The sequence below is a fragment of the Grammomys surdaster genome, unplaced genomic scaffold (assembly GCF_004785775.1).
Source record: "Grammomys surdaster isolate TR1022 unplaced genomic scaffold, NIH_TR_1.0 140, whole genome shotgun sequence".
Lineage (NCBI taxonomy): Eukaryota > Metazoa > Chordata > Mammalia > Rodentia > Muridae > Grammomys > Grammomys surdaster.
In genome coordinates this window covers 3,216,673-3,234,576 of record NW_021604598.1, presented here as the reverse complement: position 1 = coordinate 3,234,576, position 17,904 = coordinate 3,216,673, and the positions used below count along the sequence as shown (strand labels likewise).

At 44.0% G+C, this 17,904-nt stretch overlaps 1 protein-coding gene across 1 annotated transcript; it reads left to right on the top strand.

Annotated features, from left to right (window-relative positions):
• The first annotated feature begins 3,695 nt into the window (after window positions 1-3,695).
• LOC114618103 (zinc finger protein OZF-like) lies at window positions 3,696-16,678 on the top strand. Its single transcript, XM_028763732.1, has 5 exons — window positions 3,696-3,818; window positions 5,460-5,586; window positions 10,900-10,992; window positions 13,038-13,141; window positions 14,144-16,678. Exons 1-5 carry the CDS (start codon window positions 3,798-3,800, stop codon window positions 15,458-15,460), a joined length of 1,662 nt encoding a protein of 553 aa, XP_028619565.1. The 5' UTR covers window positions 3,696-3,797; the 3' UTR covers window positions 15,461-16,678.
• The last annotated feature ends 1,226 nt before the right edge of the window (window positions 16,679-17,904 follow it).

Here is a 17,904-nt window from a genome sequence, read left to right as displayed (position 1 = left end):
GGATTAAACCCAAGCCTGAAGAGGAGAGATGAGCAGCAATAGTCCCTATTGTGAATTGTCTGTCCCTTTGCTTTTCTTTCCTTTCTCTGTCACATAGTTAGGTGGCTTGCCTAATATGGGACAGAGATATTGGAGGAAACAAACAGCCATACTTGGGTCTAAAGGAGAAAGAGCTATACCCAACACCAGAGCCAGATTTTAATTGAAGTGGGACAGCATGAAACAGTCCAGTGCTGCTCATATCTAAAAGGCCCCTGAAATCCTGTAAACCTGAATCCAGTAAGATAAGAAGACAGAAGACTCGGAGATAGAAAGGTTTCAATGTCTGACTCTAGACAGAGAACACTCCAGGAGGGAGCTGAGAGACTGACCAACCAGCAAGGAGTGTGTGCTGGCTGCGTGCATGCTACAGCTGGCTTACTCCTTGCTTCCTCCCCCTCAGACTTAGGGAAGCATTTACAACAACCAGAAGGGAAAACTTACCTAATTGTCATTGGTGGATGCTGTGTTGAGTGATCTGTGGGTCAGAAGGTGAGATTAGTGCAGGTCAGCTGGAGATAAGGGACAGGTTCTGATTTAGCTAAGACCCCAGGAGTAGGGGGAGCACAGGCACTAGGAGAGCCTATGGGAGTAAGAATATCTGCGTGGATGAAAGGGTATCCTGAGACTCCAAAGCCCAGGAACCATACAGCTCTGGGAGGAAGGTATCGCAGTGGAAGGAAGGCATCCTGAGATTCCAGGAACCACACAGCTCTGGGAAGAAGGTATCGCAGTGGAAGGAAGGCATCCTGAGATTCCAGGAACCACACAGCTCTGGGAAGAAGGTATCGCAGTGGAAGGAAGGCATCCTGAGATTCCAGAAACCACACAGCTCTGGGAAGAAGGTATCGCAGTGGAAGGAAGGCATCCTGAGATTCCAGGAACCACACAGCTCTGAGGTGGGACAGTGTCCCAGTTGAAGGGCATCCTGCAACACGGGAACTCTGGAACCTCATAGCTCTGAGAGGAAGCCTCTTTAGTAGAGGCATTGCAGCTCCCAGGGGAGGATATCCCCAGCTGAGCTCAGGAGCTCAGGAGCCTCAGCCCCACTCCTCCTTCTTGTTCTTTCTCTTCTCTTCATTGCTTCTTTTCTTCTTAGCTTCTTCTGATGAGAGAGTCACACCAAGCAGGAAATCTCATGAAAGAGATTTATTGAAGGGTCTGGGATATAGAGGGACAAATCCAGGGATGGCTGCCCTCTGCTCCCAGGAGTGGGCAACAGGGAATTGGACAAAGAGGCCGTGCTGATATAGGATATCTGAGGGGCGGAGCTTCTCAGAGCAGAGATATCTAGAGTGAGATTTCAAGTGGGATTTCAAGTCCTGAGCTTGAGGGAGCTCAGGGGTTGGTGGGTTTTCTGCTCAGGGATTGGTGGCGTTTGTTCACCCTCTTTTCCCTGCAGCTGACCCATGGGTTGGTGTAGCTTTTGCTGAGGCACATCTCTCTAAGGCTGTTGGGGGGAGGTAGGGAGGCTGAAGAGGAGGTGTTGCCACTGTGGACAGCTCCTGTGGGACATCTCCTGCAGTGGTGTATCAGGAAAGCTGTAGGCTGAGGCAGGAAAGAGGGTGTCACCAACATGGACAGCTCCTGAGTGGCAGCTCTCCCTGAGGCAGGAAAGGCAGGGCACCATCATGGACAGCTTCTAGACTCCTGTGAAGGCTGCAGGCTGAGGAGATGGGGTGCCACCATTTTGACAGGAACTGCTATCTTGGACAGCTCCTGTGGGGGCAGGAAGAGGGGAGTCCTGCTGCTGCTTTGAGGGCTTTCGTGAGCTAGTGGCTTTTGTAGTGCACTGCTCACTGCTCAGGGACTACAATAATTTTTGAAGATAAGTAGCTACAAATAAAAAATGAGATGATCAGAGTGGTCTGTCATACAATAGTAGTGATATGTTGGAGAGGAATGTCTCTCTTTTCTCAGAATAGGTCACTTGTTCACCCTGAATTTTCAAAATGTTTGGGAAGTGTCTTAGGTCTATAACTGTAACCAGCCTGGCAGGAACAAATATTCTTTTTTTTTTTTTTTTTTTTACTTATTTATTTATTATATGTAAGTACACTGTAGCTGTCTTCAGACACCCCACAAGAGGGCATCAGATATCATTGCAGATGGTTGTGAGCCACCATGTGGTTGCTGGGATTTGAACTCATGACCTCTGGAAGAGCAGTCAGTGCTCTTAACCACTGAGCCATCTCACCAGCCCCAGGAACAAATATTCTAAGGAGACACTTGTGTCTCTTAATCTGACTATCAGATTATTGAAACAACCCCCTCCCCCAAATAGAACTACCCTTCCAGAAATCTCATGTTGGAGAAGGAAAAGCTGTCCAAACTGAGGATTTATAACACAATAAAGGGAACTCTAAACTATGCTCTCTAGTCAATACAGGTACCATGGCTGTGGCAAATACTCAGTAGCAGATGTAGCAGGAACCTCGCCTCAAACTTCGCACATGCTGGCGGCTTGTCAGACCACCTCGCTGGAGACAGCATCACACATTAATGGGTCGGTGGTGGGAAGAACACACCTTGACCAGGACTTGCCTTGTGTCCATACCCCAGGCCTCCTATTTAAATTTTAATCTCATTTCAGGTTGCTAAAGGGGGACTAGAGTGGATTGCTGGCTTCTTAGGGTACAGGCTGTGCCTCCAAGTTGAGTAGCAAAACCAAAACCCCCAAGCCCAGGTCCTCCTAGGTCTGGCAACATTTTTGTAAACTTCTACCAAACTGTCTCTATTCCGGCCACCAACTTCCTCTTTCCAAAAGATTATTAAATATTTGTTCCTTATTGTATATATCATACCATGTTTTGTGATTTTCCCCCAACCCTGGTGTTTCAAGATTTTTGTATTGTTAAACAACTGTGTTTATACACTTAAACTATTAACAGCAGGTAAAGACACTATAGTAAGAACAAAGGAGAAAGGCAACCATGTGTTTCTTTCAACGAGTTACTATGACCAACTTGCTACATTTATGTTCTGTTTCTGTAACAGCAGCTATGTGCCTGTCAAACCCTCCATTCCTAAACTCCATGCTTCTGAATTATAAAAACCCTAATCTTCCCCATGTCCAAATGCTGAACCCTTGAACCCTACCTTTGGGGAGAGGCAGCCCGTGGACATGAATTTTTAAAAGCTTGCTTTAATTAATCTGGCCCCGATGATCTGGGTTGGTGGTCTTCTCCAATTTGTGGAAATAACAGAGGCATACACTTTTAATCCCATGGGAATTCAGAGGCAGGTGGACCTCCGTGAGTTTGAAGCCAGCCTAGCCTACATAGTAAGTTCCAGAGCAGGAGAACAGAGAGACCCTATTTCAGGAGGGGGAAAAAAAAGTCATGATAGTATTTTTATTTACAAATATATATTAAATGATATAATCTTAAGAAGGTTCAACTTAAATGTGAGGTTGGAGCTGGTTTTCCCACAGGAAGTCCTGCCTTAAAATACAGTCAAGAACTTGTCGATCTTTTAAAATTCACCAATGATTGGTGACATCTAGGGTCTAAGAAGGTGAGACGGAAGCCCTGTCTCTGAGAACCTGGTGACAACGAATGTCCAATCAGACACACAGACAGAGAGTAGGGGCGGGCCTTCAGTCTTGCGTAGTCCGCGTCTCTGAATACCCCCTGCGCCACTGTCCCACCTGTTCTCTATCTTGGGTCCTGTCCAGTGTTCCGCCCGGAAGTCCGGAGAGGTTCTGCCTGTTCCCGCGTGTCACATTTCCCCATTGAGAAACACAGTGAGGGATCTGGATGTCCCGGAATCCTGAAATGGTGAGTCTGTGGCAGGTCCAGAAGCCCGAGCCCTTTGTCCCCCGGCTGCGGGGTGGGGGCTGGGTGGGCTCTGGGCGCCCTGTCTTGTCCCTGGTCCCTGCAGGGACCCGAGCCCTGCTGCAGCGCTTTTTGCAGCTCTGGCCCGGAGCGTATGTCATGCTGAGCGAGAAAGAAAACGGTAACCCCGTGCCTGGACCCAGTCGATCGGCTCTCCGTTCTCTGCCCCTTGGCCCCACAAGTCTGTCCCCTATGGTTACTGCCGTCCAATCCCTGAGACGCCATATCTGGGGTTTGGGATGTTAATCTGGTGCCTAGACTATCCTGTCGCTGGGACCTCAGGCTCTATTCCGTTTCCCAGGATCCTGGAAATCCAGGATCCAGATCCTGTGGCATGAACTCTGTACCTACCCCTAAGAAGCGCTTCCATGTTCTGTGTTGCGTTGTAATTGAACTGTGTCACTGTGAACATGGATGTGAAGCCTTTTACTTTTTTTGGCAGCTGGATCTTTGTGTAGCCCTGGCTAGCCTAGTACTCATTATATAGACTGTGCTAGCCTCAAACTCATAGAAATCTCCCTGCTCTGCCACCCCAGGGCTGGGATTGAAGGCTTGCTGTTTTGCTTTCGTTGAGACAGGTTCTTATGTATACAGCCTCTGTATCTGAGGATGACCTTGGTCCTCTAATCTTCATCCTTGAGGCCATTTTCTGACATTTAGATTTCTGTTTCCTTAGATACATCCCAGCAGTAGTGATTGCTGGGTCCTTTGGTGGTTCTATGTTTAAGGCTTTAAAGACTATAATGTAAATTTATAAAATGTTTGCACTAACTTTCATATTAAGAACAGAGTACAAGGTTTCCTCTTTGTTTTTTTTTTTAAAGATTTATTTATTTTAATTATGAATATACTGTAGCTGTCTTCAGACACACCAGAAGAGGGCATACAATCTCATTACTGATGTTTGTGAGCCACCATGTGGTTGCTGGGATTTTAACTCAGGACCTCTGGAAAAGCAGTCAGTGCTCTTAACCCCTCAGCCATCTGTCCAGCCCAAGGTTTCCTCTTTGTAATTTGTCAATCTTTTTACTATTTTTATAGTTTCGTTTAGCATTTAGGAGTCCTGCTATCCAATGCATTCAATATCGGGTGCGAGTCTGTTAGAATTCAAGCTGTCAATGGCCACTGGAAGACAGCACCCAAGTGTTGTCTGTGAATAGTCAGAGTTCTGGTTTTCCACCTTTCCTACATCCTGGGTGAAGATTTTAGGTCACGGAAGTGGTTGCATGCTGTCTTCTTCTCTTGAGATCTGGGCTTTTCCGTATTCAATAAACACATTTAAAACTGAAGTCATTGGTGCCTGGGCCAACTCCTTCCAGGAAGTAGAAGATACCAGTGGACCTGGAGATTTTAATTGGGGAAGCCAGGATATAGCTATCCGTGTTGAAATTCTTTGGAAAACTCTGGCCATGTTTTCTGACTTTATCTTTACACCAACAGATCTTAGTGCTGAGTTTTCTTTCTCCCATGAGACAAATCAAATGTCACATGCTATGGAACCTTGGTATAACACAGAATAGAATGAACCCCACTTTCTGTTCCAAAAGCTGAATGCTTGGGTTAAAGAGAAACATGTCATTCCAGGAGCTGGTGTCATTTGAGGATGTAGCCGTGAACTTCACCTGGGAGGAGTGGCAGGACCTGAATGCTGCCCAGAGGACTCTGTACAGGGACGTGATGCTGGAGACCTATAGCAGCCTGGTGTTCCTGGGTGAGTCTGACTCCCGGAACTCTCGGTAGCGGTTACTTGCTTTTTTAGTTGGTAAGGGGGGATCATAGAGAACTTAAATACTAATCCTGTCTTATACATTTTAGTAGACACATTGTAATAGCATACGTGATTTTGAGAAACAGTGTGGTTTTGCGGTGTATTTATATCGTTTATAATGATCGGATGAAGTTAAGAAATAAGTTTGTCAGCTCAGGCATTATTTCTTCCTAATGTGAACACTTAAAAATCCTCTGATAATATTTTTGAAGGATTTAATGGCTTTCAATCATATATGTATTGCTGTTCTGTAGAACGTAAGTTACCCATTACGTCCATGTGTTTAACCACTCCTTGTTTCCCTGTCCCATCTCCTACACGTGCTTTCCAGACTCCAGAGTAAACGTGGTTCTCATCTCTGCTTCTTTGCTGTCGTCTTTACCTTGGAGCTTGGATAACATACAGGCCTGTGTGTGCACACACATTTCACTGATGTCTTTGACTATTCTGGGAAGATAAAGAATAAACATCCCGCTACAAATGTGGAGGCCCTTCCTACTGTTCAGTGGCCTTTTGTGTTATGGAAATGAATGTCTTGTTAAATGAGTGGTTTAACAATATTAGCCGGGCGGTGGTGGCGCACGCCTTTGATCTCAGCACTTGGGAGGAAGAGGCAGGCGGATTTCTGAGTTCAAGAGTTCGAGGCTAGCCTGATCTACAGAGTGAGTTCCAGGACAGCCAGGGCTACACAGAGAAACCCTGTCTCGAAGAACTAAAAAAAAAGAAGAAAGAAACACTATTATTCTGTGAGTTGATTTCTTCTATTAATTGCTTGCTTTTCTGCTTTTTCTTCCCTTTTTTTTTGTGACAGGGTTTCTCTGTGTAGTCCTGGCTGTCCTGGAACTCACTCTGTAGACCAGGCTGGCCTCGAACTCAGAAATCCACCTGCCTCTGCCTCCCAAGTGCTGGGATTAAAGGCATGCACCACCACCGCCCGACAATTGCTTGCTTTTCTGGATGCGTGATTTTGAGATCAATGTCTTCCCACGTGCCCTGTTTCTCATATGTATTAATGAAAATACTGTCTACATCATTGCCTCAAAATGTTGTGTGTATATTCTAGGAGCTTCATGGTTTTCAAGTCTCATATGTAACTTTTTAGTTGACTTCTTGTATGATGGCAATGAGGCATCCATTACCTACCTTGCCTTACCTTGTGGGTGTCCCTGTTTCTTATCATGGCTTACGTATGAGAAGTTCCTTCCAACTATGGGTTCATGAGACTTGTTGAAAATCAGGTGGTGTGTGACTAGCGGTCCACAGTGCTGACAAAACACTGGAGACAAATATTTTAAAATGAGTAAAGAGCTGCTTTTGTTTGTGTGTGTGTGTGTGTGTGTGTGTGTGTGTGTGTGTGTTAAGCTAATTTGTTCTAGAGTAACAGAGACATCTTTATTTAAAAATGTGTACTACCTACTTAATGTTTTCCACCAGTGAGGGGAATCAAGATCTTCCCAGACTGGGCTCTTTCCCTCAGGTATTGTTCCTGTGGGACATTAGCATAGTCACTGCTGTCTTCTTGGCTGTCAGCTTGGCCTTTCCCTTCTTTGGCAGCCCTGAGAGCATGCTATCACTGAGCTTCCCTAACTTCCAGTTTCTGATTCCTCTTGGCCATGATATCAGTAAGAGACCCGCCAGTGCCACACACTGGGGTTTGACTGCTCTGCTCGGTGGACCCTTTGAACTTCTTCCAACTGCCCCTTTTTTGTGTGTGTGCTGTTTGTCTGAGGAGAACAGTCTTATTTATCTGCCCAGGATTTCTCTGAGAGGAACTTGGTTGGCTTTGATAGATAGCAAGCCCGATTGTGTTCCATCTGTTTATATGTCCCTCTTTATACCGAGACCTTGCACTTTTGGTTCCTATCTCTGTAGAAAGCTTTGAAGGCTGGTCTTTCGAGGACTTCAAGTGTGTTGTGATAAGGTCGTTGGCACAATTGTAGTCTTTCATGCTTACGTGTGCTGCTGAGACACTGAAATATTCTTTTGAACATCCTTTTCTGTGCTCTCAAGATGATGATTTTATTGAATCTGTAACTTTAAGTGCTGTGGTCTTTGGACAGTATTAATTCTTCTGATCACAAACAAACTTAGAATGCAATGTCTTTGGGATTCCCCCCACCCCCTTGATTTTGTGAGACGAGATTTCACTGTATCCCGAGATGGCCTTACATTTATGTAGCCCAAGCTGGCCTCAACATCACAGCATTTCTCTTATCTTACTGTTCTGGATCCTAGGTTACTCCCATTGTTTCTAAGGATTGTGTCATCTTCGGTTTATTTTTGTAATGCAGTGTACAGTGTTTTACTTCTTGGTTACTGAATTTTTAAAATAGGCCGGGGTTGTAGTGGTAAGTAACTTTCTACTATGTCTACAATCCTATATTTGCTACCTAGAATGGCAAAAGATAAATACAAATAAACAACCACTATTTTATATTTTAAAGGAAGGCCACGCAGCCTGTGCACATGCAGTTATCCTCTGGTCCTTGGCCTTGGTACACGGGCAAACATGTGCTTGCATGTCCACAAACAGGGAGCTTACAGTGGTCCAGGCGTTCCTGGAAACTTTGACATTCCCTCTTTTGGTTCTTACTTAATGTTTTTTGTTTTTTGTTTTTTTTTTTTTCTTTTTATTCACTTTACATCCTGATGGGCCCCCATCCCTCCTCTCCTCCCAGTCCCACCCTTACAAATTCCTCCCTTCTCCTTAGAGAAGGTACCCTTGGGTACACCCCACCCTGAGACATCCAGTCTTCATAGGCCAAGCATATCCTCTCCCACTGAGGCACAACCAGGCAGTCCAGTTACGGGAAAGGAATCCAGTGGCAGGCAACTGAGTGAGAAACAGGCCCCCTCCAGTTGCACGGGACCCACATAAAGCTGCATATCTGCTACAAATGTATGGGGGGGGCCTACATCCAGCCCCTGCATGCTCTTTGATTGATGGCTCAGTCTCCATGAGCCCCCATGGGACCAGGTTAGTTGACTTTGTAGGTCTTCTTATGACCTTGACCCCTCCAGCTCACTCAACTCTATCCCCCACTCTTCCACACAAGACTCCCCAAGCACCACCTGATGCTTGGTTGTGACAGGGTCTCTGCATTTGTTTCCATAAGCAGATGGATGAAGCCTCAGCCTCACAGGAGACAGTCGTGCCGGGCTCCTAGCCTCAGCCTCACAGGAGACAGTCATGCCAGGCTCCTAGCTCCAAGCATAGCAAAGTATCATTAATATATCATTACTAGTGTCAGGGATCGGCTGTCTTACATGGGATGTATGTCAAGTTGGGTCAGTCATTGATTGGCCATCACTTCAATCTCTGCTCCATCTTTATCCCTGCACATCTGGTAAGCAGGACAAATTTTGGGTTGAAGGATTAGTGGGTGGGTTATTGAACCCTCCCTCCACTGGAAGTCCCATCTGGCTACAGGAGGTGGCCACTTCAGTCTCCATATGGTAGGAATGTCAGCTAGGGTCACCCCTATAGACTCCTGGAGCCTCCCCTGTCCCAGGTCACCAGTTACTCCCAGAGATGCCCCCCACTGATTCTCACTTTCAGCTGTCTCCCATATCCCTTCTCCGCACACCTCATCCCCACCCCCCATTTCCCTCCTCACCCCCCTCCCACCCAGTTCCCTCCCTCTACCCACCTCCAATGACTATTTTGTTTCCCCTCTGAGTAAGATTCATGCATCCTCCCTTAGGACCTCCTTCTTACCCAATTTTTTTGGGTCTGTGGATTGTAGTAAGGTTCTCCTGCATTTCATGGCTAATGTCCACTTATAAGTGAGTAATGCCATACATGTCTTCCTGGGTCTGGATTACCTCACTCAGGATGACATTTTCTAGTTCCATCCGTTTGCCTGCAAAATTCATGATGTCTTTGTTTCTCATAGCTGAATAGTATTCCATTGTATAGATGTACCACATTTATATCCCACATATCTCAGGGTCGTTTTGATTTGCGTTTCCCTGATGACTAAGGACGTTGAAAATGTCTCAGTGTTTTTTGGCCATTAGAGAATCCTGTTGAGAATTCTCTGTTTACCTATGCACCCCAGTTTTTACTTGGGTTATTTGGTTTTTTTGGTGTCTAATGTGTTGAGTTCTTTATATATTTTGGATATTAGTCCTCTGTCAGATATAGGGTTGGTAAAGATCTTTTCCTTTTCTGTAGACAACTGTTTTGTCCTATTGATGGTTTCTTGTATGTTGTATTTCTTTAGATTGGAAAAGTTTTCTTATATGATTTTGTTGAAAATATTTTCTTATCCTTGGAGCTGGGAGTCTTCACCTTCTTCTATTCCTATTCTTAGGTTAGGTCTTTTCATAGTACCCCAGGTTTCCTGGATGTTTTGTGTCAGGAATTTTTTTAGATTTAACATTTTCTTTGACTGATGTATCAATTTCTTCTATTATATCTTCTATGCTTGAGATTCTATCTTCCATGTCTTATATTCTGTTGGTGATGCTTGCATCTCTTGTTCCTGTTCTCTTCCCTAGGTTTTCCATCTCCATGGTTTCTTCAGTTTATGACTTCTTTGTTGCTTCTATTTTCATTTTCTGGTCTTGAACACTTGTATTTATTTCTTTTACCTTCTTAATTGTATTTACCTGTATTTCTTTAAGAGATTTGTTTGTGTTCTTTAAAGGTCTCTACCTGTTTGGTTGTATTTTCCTGTATTTCTTTAAGGGATTTATTCATTTCCTCTTTAAAAGACTCTATCTTTTTAAGATTGAATTTAACGTCATTTTCTTGTGCTTTGATTGTGTTAGGATATCCAGGGCTTGCTATAGTAGGATAGCTTTGCTCTGAAGTTGTCATAGTGCCCTGACTTTTGTTGATTGTGTTCTTACACTAGTCTTTAGCCATCTGGATGCTCCCGTATGTTTCTGATTCAGCAGGTCTGATGAAGGCTGGTGGAGAGGTGGTGGGACTGTGGAGCTCCAGGGGAACAACAGGTCAATCAAGAGAGCTGGGCGTGCCCCAGAGGACTGGGAGGTCAGGGAAGTGGGTGCAGGGAAGGAATCTCCACTTCTGTTTTCTTAAAAATAAAAAAAAATTTAAAAACCCATGTAATGTTATTTATCACACAGTTTAATGACCCTGAAGATAGTATTCCAGTGAACAAAGACCGAGTAAACGCCACCAAAGGTTTCTAATCACTGATCACACCACCGTTTATGAATGGGAGCTGTTTGGTTTTTATAGACCTGACTCAGCACTGTGCTATCATTTATCTTTCATACTTATAGGGCACTGTATGAACAAACCTGAGTTGATCTTCAAGTTGGAGCAAGGACTTGGCCCATGGAATATAACAGAAGCCTCAGACAGGAGCCTCCCAGGTCAGTGATTGTATGTTGGGTAAGGAAGGTCAGCAAGAAGAAAGTTCATGAGCTACTGGCCATGTTGAGCTTTTTCCACCTACTTTTATCTAAACCCACTCCTGATGAGTAAGTTCCACTCCTAGAATAAACATTGGCATGAAGACAATGCTCAATATTAGCTTAGTAAACCAGAAAGCATCTAAGATGGAAGGAAACATTCCAGTTTTTCAATAGCAGCCCTTAATGTAAGTCATTTCAACTTTCCAATCAAGTTATACACGAATGTGGTGGTTTGAATATGCTTGACCCATGGTAAGTGTTACTGTTAAAAGGTGTGGCCTTATTTATTGGAGGAAGTGTAGCCTTATTAAAGGAAGTGTGTCACTGTCAGGGGTGGGCTTTGGGATCTCCTCCTATGCTCATGTTCTGCCCAGTGCAGAAGAGAGCCTCCTTCTGGCTGCCTGCAGATCAAAATGTAGAATTCTTGGCTTTTCCGGTATCATGTCTGCCTGGACGATAATGCTGCCTGGACGTCATGGCTGCCACCGTGACAATAATGGACTGAGTCTCTGACACTGTAAACCAGCCTCAATTAAATGTTTTCCTTTATAAGACTTGCCATGGGCTGGGCAGTGGTGGCACAGGCCTTTAATCTCAGCACTTGGGAGGCAGAGGCAGGTGGATTTCTGAGTTCGAGGCCAGCCTGGTCTACAGAGTGAGTTCCAGGACAGCCAGGGCTACACAGAGAAACCCTGTCTCAAAAAACAAAACACTCTGTGTGTTCATCATTAGACTCATAGGTGAGTTATTATATAAAAGTGTGTGATTCGGGCTTCAGTAAGAATTGGGCTACACCTCATCTTTCTCAGAGAAGAGGAGCAAGGAGAGGGGGAGGAGCTGAGTGAGTCAGGGAGGAGAGGTGATCAGGATGTAAAGTCAGTAAAGAAATTAATGGGAAAAAAAAAGTGTATTTTTTTCTTAAAACCCCAAAGATGTATATGTGTGTATACAAGTATATATAACATATACCTTTGTATATAAATAAAGCGATATAGATGGTCTTTCAGAAACATGGATAGAAGTATACTTTATCATGTCAGGTGGAATAAGTTAGAATTGCTATGGTAAAGCTGTGTTTTGTATCATGCACTGAAGCAAAACCACGATGTTAACCAGCTGGAGGGGATGAACTGGTGAGTGTGTTGTACAATTAATCTGGTGTAAGTGAGTTTTTAAAATTTTGCACTTGAGGGTAGGTGGTGCACACCTTTATCTGTACTAGGTTGGCAGTGACAGGTTGCCATCCTGGTCTACGTAGCAAGTTCTAGGCAAGTGAGAGTTAGCAAGTGACACCTTGGCTACGGTGTATACCGTTTTTTATTCAAAAATGTCGCCCATGAGCAGAAAAATGCACTTGCACAATAAACTGCTAGCTATTTTATTTATTGTTGCTTTAGAAAGTACAGCAGTCTAGAAGGTGGAAGATGTGTAAACACGAGTAAAGGGAGAGCTGGGAGTCCCTTCTACTTCTAGAGGAAGATGCTTCCCTAACAAAACCCATGGAGTATTATTCTATTGCGTTTACTCAGTATGAAGTAAGCCCTTTTAAACACATATGTAGGAATCTTTTCCCTAACATATATTTCGACTTAGAAGCAAGAACATTTGGCTATACCTACATCCTCTATATACCTTAAAAATAAGTCTATTTCACATGTGAATGAGGGGTGCTATAGATGACATTGTGTGTATAGTTAATATCCTGTAGAAATGGAGAAACCAGGAAACAGCAGATGAAAATCACTGTTGAAACCTACGGATGATGGTGAACAGCTTATCCTGTACTTTCCCAGAAGGCAAGGCAGCAAGACCATGACCCAGTGTATAGTGTGGTAATCTCACTTGTTATACGAATCCATAAAGTACTAAAATGTTTACAGTTATTACTAGTCAATATTATTTTACAACTTCTATGAGGAAAAAGAAGCCCAATTCATTTTAGAATTTCATGAAAAAGACTGAAGTATAATTTATAGATAAGGACATTTTTATTCTAATTTTAGATTTTCATACATTAGCGGCACCAATTGTGACCAGCCAGAAAAATCACAAGGCATATGTGTGGCAAGCTGGAGCCACCCAAATGAAGGCATCAAATGAAAAGATTGTAAGTAAAACATTAAATCTGGGCACTTGACTTAATTCAAACCTGACCATAAAGAGGGGAACCTAACATCCATAAGAATGATGTGGGTGTCTGGCAAGAGGCTCAGTGGGTAGAGTGCTCCCTGAAAGCACAAAGACCTACGCTTGATCTCCAGCACCCATGTTAAAAGCTGAGTATGGCCACAGGCAGCTGATATCCCAGTGCTCAGAAGAATGGGGAGGAAGGATGTCTGGGACTTCAGGATATCTAACCTGTCCAAGCTTCACCTTTAGTGAGAGACCCTTTCTCAATGATATGGTGGAGAGTGATTAAGAAAGGCACCTGATGTCAGCCTCTGGTCTCCACTTGCAAACACACATACATGTGCATGTGTACTTGCATACCACCAGACACACATGCACAAACATGGATACACTCATATTTCACCTACACTTGCAAACACACTCAACCCAGGCAACGATGTGCTGTTTCTTGATATTTAGTCTCATAAATTGCAGAGACTAACTCAAAAAAAAATTATTAATTTATTTATTTACTTCACATCCCGATGGCAGCCCCCTCACTCCTCTCCCCTCAGTCCCTCCCACCCTCTTTCCCCAAACCCTTCTCCTCTTTTCAGAGCAATTGGCAAATCTCTCTTGCATCCTGCATATCTTCTTTTCCATAACAACAAAGCTTCAGAATATTTGACCAGGGTTATCATTTTACACTAACTCAATATGTTTGACACATAGTGAAGTCTCATTTTAAAGATGCTATAGTAAATTCAATAATAAGTGACACTTGCATATGTAGCCCAAAACATGGATCATGGGACGTTGCCTAACTACTGTTAATCTATTCAGGATTCTGTTCTGTAAAAGTTGACTCAGTAGACAAAGTGTGTATGTATGAGAAATATGTGACTGTGGAAAATCATATCTCACAGAACCTCAAGAACATAAGCTAGGAAAAAGGCCTGTTTGCACATACAAGAAGTATAACAAATTCTTTTATTTCAAGGTAGAGCTAAAGGAGCAACAGAAGACCCATCAAGGGTCGAAATCCAGTGAAAGAGAAGCACATGGGAAGACATTTTTCCAGAAATCCCAGAGCACTGGGATTCAGATGTCTCCTACGTGTCAAACAGCTATCCGTTATAAGGCAACTCTCAGTAAAGGTCAGAGACTTCATAAAGGGAAGAAAAGCCGTCCGTATGAGGATTGCAGGAAAACCTTCTCCCAGAACTCACATGTTACAGTATGTCAGAAAACTCTTATAGATATAACGCTTTGTGGATGTACAGAATGCAAAAAAACTTCCTCTTGCAACTCAGAACTCACAAGTCATCCAAGAACTCACATTCGTAAGAGGCCCTATAAATGTAAGGTTTGTGGGAAAACCTTCTGCTCTCAGGGAAAACTCACTCTACATCAAATAGTTCACACAGGTGAGAAGCCTTATGAATGTCCAGAATGTGGGAAAGCCTTCTCCCACAAGGCGTACCTCACTCAGCATAAGAAAATTCACCTGACCAAGAAGCCTTATGCCTGTGCTGAATGTGGGAAAACCTTCTACCGCCTTCCACACCTTACTTTGCATAGGAGAACTCACACAAATGAGAAGCCCTATGGTTGTACAGAATGCCAAAAATCTTTCTACTGCCAGTCACAGCTTACTCTACATCAGCGAACTCACACGGGTGAGAGGCCTTTTGAGTGCATGGAATGTGAGAAATCTTTCTACTACAAGGCACACCTAACTCGACATCAGAAAGTTCACACCAACAAGTCCTTTGAATGTATAGAGTGTGAGAAATCGTTTTACTCCCAGTCAGACCTCACTGTGCACCAGCGATCTCACACAGGTGAGAAGCCCTATGAATGTATGGAGTGTGGGAAATCATTCTACCAGAAGTCAAATCTCACTCTACATCAGAGTACTCATGTAGGTGAGAAGCCGTATCCGTGCACAGACTGTGGGAAAGTTTTCTATTGCAAATCACATCTCACTCTACATCAGACAGTACATACAGATGAACACCCATATGTATGCACAGAGTGTGGGAAATGTTTCTACTATAAGTCACAACTCATTGTCCATGGAAGAACTCACACAGGTGATAGACCCTATAAATGTGGAGAGTGTGGGAAAGCTTTCACCCGAAAGCCACACCTCGTTCGACATCAAAGCATTACTCACACAGATAAGAAAAATTTGAATGAAGCAAATGTGGGAAAGGTTTCTACTGCAAGCCACAACTCACTTTACATCCACTCACTTTACGTCAGTGAACGTAAACATGTGCCAAGCATTTTGAAGGAAAAGAATGCAGGGTAGCTTTCTACTTCAAGGCACAAATAACAGTAATGGACAACTCAGATGAAGAGTCCTATGAATGGGAAGAAAGAGAAAACTTTATACTGTAAGGCTGTGGGAAAGAACTCTGAAAATATGAGTTCAAAATAGATAGTTTCTCAACTATGCAAAATACAAAGATGCAATATAAATTCTACGAGGGGCTTCATAAACCTAAAAGAACAGAGGCAGCTGCACTATGACCCAGCTTGTAAGAAAGAAACAAAGGCTGGCAGATTCCTGAGTTCAAGGTCAGCCTGGGACTGAGTAAGGATAGGCCCAGGTGTGGTGAGAATTGTAATCTCAGGACTGGATCCCACCCAGCTAAAGTTATTGTCTGTGCTTAACAAAGACTGGCGGATCTCAGAATTCATTTGCAATGTTTAAAGAAAGAAAGAAACAAGGAAATGTGCTTGCTGTATCTTTCTAAGAATCAAGGGTCTGAAGTCTGGTGATGCTGATTCATGAGATAATGAAAAGAGAACCTGGAGTAAATGACTGAATTGATATGTAAATAAAAGATTGGTCTGCAAGAGATGCGCTATACAGAGTTTTTAAAAAAATTTTTCAAGCAAGAGAGAGCTGTCTTGTGAAGAGAGCTGTCTGAAAGCTATCTCAAGCAGAATACAGGCTTTCTGTCACCTTGTACCCCATGATTGAATTTGAGTCATCTTTTTCACTGCTCTCAAACACCCCTTCTCTCAGGAACCCCCCTCCAAACTGAGGCTGTTCCTTGACACAGAAGACCTGAGTTGGGTTCCCAGGTCCATTGTCACCAGGAACTCCAGCTCCAGGTAATTCAACATCCTTGAATCTTCCTCTGCAGCTAAAGAAGGTTGCTGAGGCCAGACATGTGGCTGGTGTATCCCTACATGGAAGTCCAGAGAGGCTATGGTGAAAATGTGAAGGTGAAGCCTGGATTGCCTGGAGACTCCAAAAGGTTAGAGATGCCAGACCTGTGGGATACCTGCCCAGGAAAGCTGCTACCAGGAAGTAGAGCCAGCCCAAGAGAGAGAAGTGTGTTGCAGTCAACAAAGCTGAAAGGAGTTGGAGATCTGAAGAGCACTTTGACATCAGCCATGGAGATGCAGAGTTTGGAGTTTGTCCAGCTGGTTTTCAGTCTTGTTTTGGTCCAGTGTTTCCTCACTGTGCTCCCTTCCCTCTGTTTTGGAATAGTAATGAATATCCTATGTCATGATATGTTGGAAGTATGTGATCTGCTTTTTTATTTTGTTTTGTTTTTTTTTATAGGGGATTACAGTTAAGAGATTCCATGAGTCTCAAAAGAGACTTTGAACTTTGGACTTTAAAACATTGTTGAGTCTGTGATAGACTATGGGGACTTTTCAAAGTTGGACTAATGCATTTTGCATTATATTCTGGCTACAAGCCTATGGGGGGAAGAAATAGAATGTGGTAGTTTGGGTAGAAATCCAACCCCCCACCAAAACCCCAGTTGTGGATGGCCCTAGTATTTTGTATTCTGATGTTAATTCTGCTCTCCTGGGAGAGGCTGTGGACCAGGAATGAGTCACATACTCAGGACTTCTTGTGAGCCATTCCCTAATGAATAAAGGAGTCAATCACTGGGCAAGCAGGAGGCAGGACTTCCGGGTTGGATAGGAGATGAGAGGAAGCAGGAGGGAGAGGGCCTTTTGGATTGGGAATAGCGCAAGGGCAAGGTATAGCTACTAGTGTTTCCTGGTTTATGGCAAACCCACTAGGATTCACCACCAGAGGAATTAGATTTAATATGGCTTACAAGATTAACATTCTAGTTGGTGTGCCCAGAGACTGAGTTACCATTGTTTCTGAACTAAGTTTGTGTGGTGTTTTTCTTCTCTCAGTGACTCAACTGAGTTCAAGGGAGGTGTGGCGGCAAAGCATGGGTTTGCCTGATGTGGCCCACAAAGGCCATGGGGGTTTTGAAGCATGAGGATGGCGTGGTAGTGACCCACCAGTGGGAATTTAGCAAGCTGGGTGGAGAGATTTTGGAGCTCTGGTGCCATGTGGCCCTTCAGTCCTGGGCATAGCAGGGGAACTGCTGATTGCTTTTAATACGTCACGCAACCTCCTCCCACCCCCTGAAAGACCCCTCGAGAGGGGAGACCCTCCCTCAAGCCTCAGGAGATCACAGCCACCCAATGACTCACGAGACACCATGCAATCAGCAATCAAAAAGAGGTATATTTCAGTCAGAGCGCTAAGGCCAAGACTTGTAACCCACGCAGGGGCAGAGGAGCTCAACCCCTAGCTCAGGGAGAGTAGGATATTTAAAGGTAAAAACCACAAACCAGGGGGAGGGAGGAGGGCCGCTGGAAAGTACCAGTGGAAAATCCCAGCCCATTATTCAGCCTGTGACAGAGTTCAAGGAACAATCATGGAGAAGTACAGGCCCTTTCAAGAACCCAATCTGCTAGTCTGAT